The sequence below is a fragment of the Bos grunniens genome, chromosome 18 (assembly GCF_055505025.1).
Source record: "Bos grunniens cultivar Pamir isolate PY7600 chromosome 18, Bosgru_T2T1.0, whole genome shotgun sequence".
In the NCBI taxonomy this organism is placed as follows: Eukaryota; Metazoa; Chordata; class Mammalia; order Artiodactyla; family Bovidae; genus Bos; species Bos grunniens.
In genome coordinates, this window is record NC_141182.1 from 34,748,982 (window position 1) to 34,758,664 (window position 9,683).

General features: G+C 56.9%; 1 protein-coding gene across 2 annotated transcripts; it reads right to left on the reverse strand.

Moving 5' to 3' along the window:
- Positions 1-2,380: 2,380 nt before the first annotated feature.
- RRAD (RRAD, Ras related glycolysis inhibitor and calcium channel regulator) lies at positions 2,381-5,574 on the reverse strand. Of its 2 annotated transcripts, none has more exons than XM_086349595.1 (5): positions 5,464-5,574; positions 4,862-5,246; positions 4,119-4,192; positions 3,790-3,994; positions 2,381-3,035 (listed from the first exon to the last, which is right to left on the reverse strand). In XM_086349595.1, exons 2-5 carry the CDS (start codon positions 5,229-5,231, stop codon positions 2,758-2,760), a joined length of 927 nt encoding a protein of 308 aa, XP_086205721.1. In that variant the 5' UTR covers positions 5,232-5,246; positions 5,464-5,574; the 3' UTR covers positions 2,381-2,757. The 2 variants fall into 2 exon arrangements, with proteins under 2 accessions (XP_086205721.1, XP_086205720.1); XM_086349594.1 differs by having other exon boundaries at positions 4,862-5,323.
- Positions 5,575-9,683: the final 4,109 nt, after the last annotated feature.

The window sequence follows — 9,683 nt, forward strand, 5'->3', positions numbered from 1 at the left end:
CTGGCCCTGGCAGCTCCCAACTGACTTGTGGAACTAAGATAAGGAGCTGGAGGTGCCATGTGCAGGATAGGGGAGTGGTGCATGACCTGACCCAGATATTCGGAGCTCCAGACCACCCACCAGTGTGACCAGTGGGCAGGCGTAGGAGGACAGCAGCCCATGAGAACCCCTGAAGCTCCCTAGGTGCTCACACTAGCCCCTGGACACAGACAGGGCTGGGACAATGGACCGCCTCGTGCCTTTGAGAGGAGAGAGGAGTTTGAGCCAGTTCAGGTGACCTTGAGGGAGTTGCAGGGCTGACGGGAGGCCCTTCCCCCACTGGTGTAGCCTAGAAGCTCCTGGGGCCTGAGTGTGTGGAGTGGTGGGAAGAGGGTGGGAAAGGTCAGGGATCTTGGTCTCCGATCTCTCCTGTGGTTTCCCTGGAGTCCTTCCCATTGCGTATCTGGTTAATTTCTCTTAGGCTAGAAGGCTGGATCAGGACCCTCAGCTGACCCCAACTTTGTCCATCACAAGCTGAGTTCCTGCCTCCAGGTCACTTGGGCACCCCAGCCTGGAGCAGTGCAGCGTGGGAATGTTGAAAGGGTCTCACGTGTATTAAGACCACATGAGAGGGGTCTCCAGCTATGTGCCTGGCACTACTGTAAGCAGATACCATCATTATTCCACCCATTCCATTCTGAAAAGGGCACCGTGCCCATGTCACTCACTGGAGCACAGAGAAGTCGAATGACTTGCCCAGGGTCACACAGCCAGTGACAGAGCTCAGGAGGTCTGGAATCTTCTTCAGGTCTCAGCACCTTCACCTGTTCTGAGAAAACCATGCCCGCCTTTGCCTTGGTGAAGTACACTGAGACTGGGAGTGGGACTGCAGCTTTGAGCTGCCCTGGGGGGCATATGGGTTAGTCACGGGGATCACACACCTGAGGAACGGCTTTCAAACCTCCACCTGCTATTGAACAACCGCAGAGTTCTAACCAAGTTCTGAGGGCTCCCAGGAGCCCTGAAAAAATTGACTAATATATAAATATCTGGATCCCAGCCTGGAACCTTCTCAGAAACCGTCCCCAGCCTTGCCCCTGCCTGCCTCTGGGCTCCCAGTCCCCACTCAGCCATTTCTGCCCATGGGGCCCCAGGTAAGTACTTTGTCCCCCATCTGCCATTGTTGAATGGGAATGCTCACTCCTGAAACCACAATGGTAAATCCAAGCAGGCACCTGTGCCCAGAAGTCTCCCCTTCCCAGGTGCGGGCGGTGGGGAGATACACACCTCCAGCTATCAGCAAAGATGTACACATTTATACAAGAATGCAAGGCCTCTCATTCCAGGCAAGGAGGGCCCCAGGGACCTGCTCCTATATTAGGCAATGCCGAGCATGGAATCCTCTGGCGTGGCCACGCAGTGGGGAGAAGAATGGCCCTCCCTGTCCCCTCACCACTTCCTGCCTAGCAACCCAGCCTCCGCCAGGAGGTGGGGAGCCACACGGAGTCAAGTCCACCTGAGTGTGCCTTCCTTGTGCATGTGTGTGTGCTGTCACTTCAGTCGTGTTCAACCTTTGTGACCCTGTAAACTGTAGCCCGCCAGGCTCCTCTGTTCATGGGATTCTCCAGGCAAGAATACTGGAGTGGGTTGCCATGCTCTCCTCCAGGGGATCTTCCCCACCCAGGAATCATTTGGCATCAAACTGGCATCTCCTGTAGCTCCTGCATTGCAGGCAGATTCATTACCACTGAGCCACTGGGGAGGCCCTGTGCCTTCCTCACCCCAGCCTTAACAAACCAGCTGCTTCCTTCTCCAGCCAGGGAGTCTCGGAAGTCTTCCACAGTCACACCACCTTAGCAGCTTTCCAGCCCCTCAGGAGGGAGCAGGCCAGAGACAACCACCCAGGAAACAGACCCAGGAATCTTGTTTGGCCATGACACCCGGGGGCAGAACGTGGTCTCTTGGGCAGCCTCAATTTCCTTTACGTACAGTATGTGTTAGTCGCTCAGTAATGTCTGAATCTTTGCAACCCCATGGACTGTAGCCCTCCAGGCTCCTCTGTCCACGGGATTCTCCAGGCAAGGATACTGGTGTGGATTTGCAGTGATTGAACCCTTGATCAGCTGGGCAATGCCAGGCCCCAGTACAGAAGAATCTGAATAACAGGTTGGGTGAGATTCATGTCTCTTCCTGCTGCTTGGACCCCCACCCCCCACCCTGTTACCCCTGCAACCAGACCACAATCCACACCTGCCCCTTGGACGCAGCTGGGCACAAACATCAGAATAGTTAAGGCCACAGACTGGGGTAGGGCAGTGAGCCCCCTTCCTCAACTTAAGGAAACTTTCCTGTTCTTACAGCCCCCAGAATCAAAGGAAACACAAAGTTGCCAGCCCTGGCCTATCGCGAAATAGTCTTTATTACAAAAATCTGCATGTAAACAAATAGCCACTGCACTGAACAGCCTCCCTCCAGGGCATGCACACCAGGGTGTAGGGAAAGGCAGAGTCCTCTCCCCATTCACAGGCCTGTCCCCAAGGGCTGGCTGGGGTCAGCCTGCTGCTTGGGATGCACACGGGCCGGCACAGGCATCTTGGTGGGCCCAGCCCTCAATGGCCACTGGGAGCCGCCTCCCTGGGCAGCACTGTCTGTCTGTCCATGACCGTGAGGTGGGGGACGCCCAGAGTCTGAGCCAGCTCTGAGGCACCTTGGGCGGTTGGCTGGGCCAGCCCACCAATCAGCCCATCTGTCTGCACAATACAGCAAGTGCCCCAGGGTCTAGAGCACCGATAGGTCATGGCAGGACTTGGACTTGGCACGCATGGCCATCTTGCGGCTGTTTCGAGCGACGATGCGGCCCAGGAAGCGCTTCGCCTTCTTGCCCAGGCTCTCTCGCCGCCGGGTACCCGCTTGCCGACGCGCGTTGGCCTCTTTGCTGTCCCTGCGCAGGCGTATCTGACGCACGACACCCTCGAACAGTGCCTGGACGTTGTGGTGCAGCGCAGCCGACGTCTCGATGAACTTGCAGTCAAAGACAACGGCACAGGCCCGGCCCTCTGGTGTGTGTGGCGGGGGTGGGAGACAGGCACACATCAGTAAGCAAAAGGTGAGTGGGTGAGAAGCCCACTCCAACCCTGGCCACACCTTGGCAGCTATCAGTGGGGAAGGGGAAGGGAGTCCTGGATCCTCCCCAGGAACACGATGAACCCCGGCTCATGTAGGGAGGGGCCCAGGCATCACTGGGTCACCCAGCTGCAGAGCTTGCCCATGTTTAAGGAGCTCACAGAGGCCCACAAAAGGAGACTCATTTATTGAAATAATTTGAAGTTTGATATTTAAACGGTAGTGCTGGGGGGGAGGACATCATCAAGTCACTGCTGGTTCTTCTGTGGGGTTCAGGTCTGAGGGTCACAGAGGATGCTGAGCCCAATGTTGGGGGAGGGGTTCTCCCCAGGGGCAAGACTATGCAGAGACTGGACTGGGCCTGGAATCCAGGCTCTGGCCTCCTGGCCTGAGTCCCTGAACTCTCCTCACCCCTCATCAGCCAGGCCAGGGACAAAGAGGACAGAAAAGGAGGGCTCTGAGTTGGTCCAGCAGCTTTTACCTCCTCTAGTGCATCTGGTCCCTTCCCCAGGACTCAGGACTTGGGAGACCTGTGGGAGGGCAGAAGCTCTCCCCCTGCCTCCCTGAGTTTTCTTCCTGGACATTTTTAGCCACTGATGATCCCCAGGGACTCGAGCTGAGTCAAGACTGAGTGGACCACAGTGCAGCCAGGATCTCTCTCCCTTTCCAACCCAGCTCCCTGCTCACCGTCCAAGGAGACCTCGCGAGAGCGCACCAGGTCGCTTTTGTTGCCCACTAGGATGATGGGCACGTCATCTGTCTGCCGCGCCCGCCGCAGCTGAACCCGCAGCTCTGAGGCCTTCTCGAAGCTTCCCTTGTCGGTCACTGAGTACACAATGACATATGCATCTCCCATGGCTAGGCAGTGGCCAGGTAGCCAGCGACCCCCATCCTAGGGGACACAGACACATATTTACCGAATAGTCCTCACGCCCCAGCTACAACGCTGTCATTCCCAGCAGGTCCCTACCCCAGCTCACCCCTCACCCAGCCCTGGGTCTCAGCCTACATCCTACCTGCTCCCAAATGTCATAGACCATGAGTGACGCCTCTTCTCCGTCCACCATGATGGAGCGGTCATATGTGTGCCCTGGGCAGGAGACCAGTAGTCAGGTTACTTGCTGGCAGCCACAAGCCCCCCCTCCTCCAATACATCAGGCGTCTTATTCTGGCCACACCCTTCAACTCCTCCCCAAAGCCCCCCAACCTCCTCCTCCAATGATGGATGCTATATAGTAACGGAAATGACAGGGCTGAGAAATGGGGGGCGGGTGACGGGCGTGATATGCCGGGGCCCCCACCTAGCTACCCCTTCCCCAAGCTAGCAATGTCCTGGGTGGCCATTCCTGGGCTCCCTGCCCTTCTGTTGCCTGAGACCCAGGATAGTTTTATCACAGTGGCCTGAGTTAGAACAGACATGCCCTGGGGATCTTGGTTACCTAGGACTCCTCTCCTAGACTCTCCCTCTGGCTGTGTTCTCGCCGGTCCTGGCAGGGAGGGCTATCCTGTCCTCACACTACAGAACAATTAAACATATGCCCTGGGTCTTCTACTCCAAGCATTTCTTTCCCTACTAAAGGCTAGGGTACCTTCCCCCTTAGTTTCCCCATCTGTGAAAGGGGGAGGTAGACGCGATTCTCAAAGCACCTTCAGAATTCCGTTGGTATTTGCTGCTTTTAACCCTGATCCCCAGTCCTGCAGCCCCTAGTCCTAACCCTGTGTTCGCCCCTCCCTCGAACAGTCCCTCCCAGTCCCTCACCTGCGGCTTCCGCTTCAGGCCCGTCCTCTACACCTCCGAAGATGCGCGCCAGAGCGCTCTTGCCCACGCCAGGCGCCCCCAGCAGCAGCACCTTGTAAACGCTCTCGTCTGAATCGCTTCCTCCCGAGCTGAGCGAGTCGGAGGAGCCCTCGGGCCAGTCCAGCCTCGGACCCTGGGCCCCTGTCCCGGCTTCGGCCGTTGTCAGAGCGCCCGGAGACAGCGCCGCCTGCAGGTCGCGCTCGTCCACCGGCATGCTCCGGCGGTGCAGCGGGAGCGCGGGGCCCCAAGGTGTGCTGCCCCGACGGCGATCGCGTTCCCGGCCCCCGCCGCGGTTCCCGCCGGCTCCGCTGCCGCCGCCGTTCAGAGTCATCGCGTCGGACGCCGTCTGGGGAACGGGAATCCGGATGGCCGCGTAAGCCGCGGTGGACATGGAGTAGGAGGCTGGACCCGGGACACGCCTGCCTGACCACGGGTCCGGAAAGATGCTCGGGGTGTAGGACCTGCCGCGGAAGGTCTTTGCGCCCTGACAAGTGACCCACCCTCCTGGCTCGTCCATCCCAGACGGTGAGACCACCCCAACCCCGTTCTGCCAGGACACTCACCCACTCAGACACGGTGAGGACTAGGTAGGTACCAGGCTCGGATACAGTCCACCCGTAGACCTAGGCGCGAACACTGGACCAGTCTCAGCCACCGCCTTCTCAGTCCGTACTGGGCTCAGGCTCCAGAGTCGCCTATTTAAGCCTCTGCCCGCCCCCGCCCCAACCCCCACCCCCGCGCTCGCCCCCGTCCGCGCGATGCGGGGGCTGACGTGTCGGTCTACCTCCCCCGAGGGGAATCCCCCACCCTCCTCCTAGGACCTCACACCCATCCAGCCCTGCCTCACTCTCTAGGGCGGGGCAGGGGCAGACCCCGCAGACAAAAGCCCGGTCTGAATGTGTGTGTGAGAGACAATTGGGGGTGGGTGGAGGGCAGGTAAGGAAGAAGAAGGAGAGGGCGTATGTGAATGGTACGAGGAGGAGGGGGACAGAGGTGAAGAGTGCCATCACGGATGGGGCGGGGTGGAGGGGGGGTGCGGGGGTGGGGGGGACAAGGCGGGAAGAAGCCCTATCAGCCCAGTGGGCCAAGTCCTCACTAGGGCTGACTTAGGTCTGGCCCTTTAAAAGTGGTTTCTCGCTTCCCTCTCTCCCAGTCCTGGCCTGTTGCCCAAGCAAGCAGACCAGTTACAGGTCCACGGACTTCACCCTTCACTGCCCATGACACCCATTTGTTTTGGGGCCCTAAATCCAAGCTTCTAACCTCAACCCCAGGTCCTACCCACTCTCATTCCTGCCTTTGGGAGTTGACAATTCTACCTGATGAGCCTGCCCTTTGAGATGAGGGTTAGTGACACCTGAGCCCCCAAGGGGGCCCTCAGAGGCCTGTGGGGAAGGGGTGGAGAAGCGAGGCCCTCTGGCAGTGTGGTGCAGGTAGAGGTGCAAGTTTGAATCTTGAAGAGGGAATGTGGGCCCAGAGAAGGAAAAGGATGGACTCAGCACCACCTCCCCCTCAGCACCCTCCAGGCAGCTGCCAGCAACTCTGCTAAAAATACCTGGTCATTCGGCTCCTGGCCTGGAGGTTGCCCAAAGTTAGGGAAATCCTGGCAGGCAGGTGTCAGAGACCAGCAGGAGCGGATAGGGGTGGGACTAGACTGGATCAGGTCTGGTTCCAGTCAGAGTCTTCAATGTCTCCTTCCTTCCCTTTAGTCTCAGACTGGGCCTATAATTCAAGGCACATTCGGGGTCTGGAGGTTCATAGTCATAGAGCATGGATGGGATTGGGCTTCCCAGGTAGCTCAGTGGTAAAGAATCCACCTACAATTCAGGAGACCAGGTTCAATCCCTAAGTTGGGGAGAACCCTAGGGATTGGGAAGAAAGAAATGGTAACCTGCTCCAGTATTCTTCCCTGGGAAATCTCATGGACAGAGGAGCCTGGCGGGCTGCAGTCCATGAGGTCGCAAAGAGTTGGACACGACTTAGCAACTGAGTGTGCATGCACACATGGATGGGGTCAGGCGGTTGGGAATGGGATAGCCACCACTTGGTGCCATCACTGCCCAGAGATCAGCCCCTCCTCAGACCCAGGGAGGATGCTGGGGCACAGAGGGGAGGAGATGTAATGGAGAGACTTGGTTTCTAGTCCTAAATCTGTCCCCAGGCTCCTAGGTTTTGCTTCTCTCCCAGCTTCTATTACTCTATCCCAGCCCCTCTATTATTGCCTTGCTCGTGTTTGGGGTGTGTGAGGACTGGGGGCAGGCAAGCTGTGAGGTACTTTATAACAGGGACCTCCTATTAGACTGACGTTTGATTGTGAGGGGTGTGATGGGGGTGGGGGGCACCCATTCAGGGCTCAGGTGACATCACGAATGGATGGATCCTAGTGGGCTGCTGTAGGTTGTCATGGAGACCAGGGTCAGGGCTCTCTGGCTGCTGTGTCAGTTTCCTTGGCAATATCTGAAATGGCCTTGGAATGAGCAGGGCCTGGTTAGGTAAGTGTTTGAGAGTTCACGCAGGCCCCTCTAGTTCTTGACGTCCTCAAAGCAAGCAAGGCCTGAACTGAGGGGTGGTCCATCCATTTGTGTCCTTCACATGGCTTGGGGGGTCTTGGGAGGACTGGGCAACCCCATGTTGGCTCTAGCTTCCTGGACCAGGTCCAGTGGGAAGATGGAGTCATGGATTGAGCCTCCTGTCAAAGAACAAAAGTCTTGGGACTTCCCTGGTGGTCCAGTGGTTAAGACTCTGCACTTCCAATGCAGGGGGCATGGGTTTGATCTTTGGTCAGGAAACTAAGATCCCACCATGCCATGCAGCATAGCCAAAAAAACCCCAAACAAACAACAAAAGTCCTAAGAGCCAGCAAACCACTTTCCATCAGGAATCCCAGCTGGGCTGCTCACGGCCCCTCCTAACCACCTTACACATGACCTTGCTGCTGACAAGAGCCCCTGGATGTCCGACAGAGGGTGGGTGTTGGGGGGGTAGCTGTGGTCATGTAAGGAATTAGGGCTGGGTTTCCCCTCTGATAATCTAAGCTCTTGACCTCAGCAATGTTTCCTCATTGCCAAGGGAACTGCATCCACACTGGGCCACTCAGGCCCCAAGCATTCCCCAACATGCATCAGTATGGCCAGGGGCCCCAGGAACCATACCAGGACATGCCCTTGAAACACCCCCAATTCTCCGTCCTCTCAGTTCTCTGGGCTGAGCTTGGCTGCCTAGGAGGAACAGACCGAGGCAAGAACACCCTCAGGAGAGCCTGGCCTTCAGATCCCAGCTCTGCACCTTGCTAGCTGTTTCACCTCTTCCCATTCAGTTTGGCTGAGCCTCAGTTCCCTCCTGTGTAGAACAGGAATAGTGCCTTCATGGCGGTGGTTATAAGATATGAATAATCTGAGGACTTCCCTGGTGGTCCAGTGGTTAAGATTCCATGCTTCCAATGCAGGGGATGCAGGTTCGATCCCTGGTTGGGGAACTAAGATCCCACCCACTGTATGGTGCATCCAAAAAAGAAAAAAGAAAAGGTATAAATAACATGAAATTCAGAGGTAAACTGGTTGGCATGTGTCTGGCATATAGTAATATCGATATCTCAGTATGAACACTTTTATTATCGCCCTTGGTTGGACAGGACAGGCTGAGTGGCTCTGTGGGCCCTCTCCTGCTGCTTCTCTCCTGCTCCTGCTCCATTCTGTCCACAACAGTGGTCTGCCCAGGACAGGGGCAGGTACAGATACTTCTCCCCTCTCCCCACTACCCACCTTTTCTCTGTGGGACCCTAAGCCCTTCCCCTTCCTGGGGTAGCAACATGCTGCAAAGGGAACTTGGCTGGATTTCAGTGTCCCCACCCCTTCTCACACCACAGCTCCCATGCCCCAGTTCCTCTGTTCTGTTCTAAGGCTCGATTCATTCATTTCACTGACCTGTATTACCTAACTGTATGCCAGGCCCTTGTGCTTTGGGCAGGATGATGAGCAAAAATGGACAGACCTGGGCATGTTCATATGTGTCCTCTAATCCCTGGGTTGGTCTCACTTAGCTATGATTTGTTGTTCCCATTTTGTAGACATGGTAACCGAGGCCTGAGAAGTCATAGGCCAGAAACAGCACAGCCAGACACACCTGGTGGAGGGCTTCGGGGACCTGAAACTTCATTCCCCCCTCACCCTCCAACCCTACCCCTACCCCCGTGTTTGCAGATAGCAGCTGGGATTCCAGAAAGTTACTCAGGCATTAGTCCAGTATTCACAAATGGTGTCACTGCAGGCAGCTGGGGGCCAGGCCCAGATGAGTCAAAACTGAAAAGGGGATATCTGATACGCTGGCTGGCTGGATGTGAGCAGCTTGGTGTCCCTCATCCACTGTGGCCTGGCTGCCAGGAGGGCCAGCTGAATGACTCAGTGACACCTGTCTCCCCTGTGACCCACCCCCCCACAACCCCCAGCTGAACAGAGACACCACAGATCTTAGACAGATCCGGGCTGTCACTGCAGACGTACACAGGCGGTGAAATCTACAGCTGGGTACTGGTGGTTGGGAAGCCTCCTTGGGGCCTGAGGGACCCTGGCTGGTTGGTCACCTGCCTCTCTGGAGCACTGAGCTGCCTCATCTTTGGAAATGGGAAGGTGGGTACTCTGCCTGGAAGGTCACCTGAAATGGTCCTAGATCCACTTGCAATCCCCTCAGAGCAGTCCTGAGCTGTTGTCACCACTTCCCACATCACACATGAAGAAACTGGGTGACATGAACTGATGACTCCACCTCTCTGAGCAGCCAGATCTTGGTC

What these genes read in the sequence shown, in the direction of transcription:
- RRAD (XM_086349594.1), bottom strand. Translation starts at nt 5,291, where the DNA reads ATGTCCACCGCGGCTTACGCGGCCATCCGGATTCCCGTTCCCCAGACG. An exon ending in GCCTGAAGCGGAAGCCGCAG is followed by an intron (nt 4,193 to 4,861) that starts GTGAGGGACTGG and finishes TCTCCTGCCCAG; the next exon opens with GGCACACATATGACCGCTCC. An exon ending in TCGCGAGGTCTCCTTGGACG is followed by an intron (nt 3,036 to 3,789) that starts GTGAGCAGGGAG and finishes CACACACACCAG; the next exon opens with AGGGCCGGGCCTGTGCCGTT.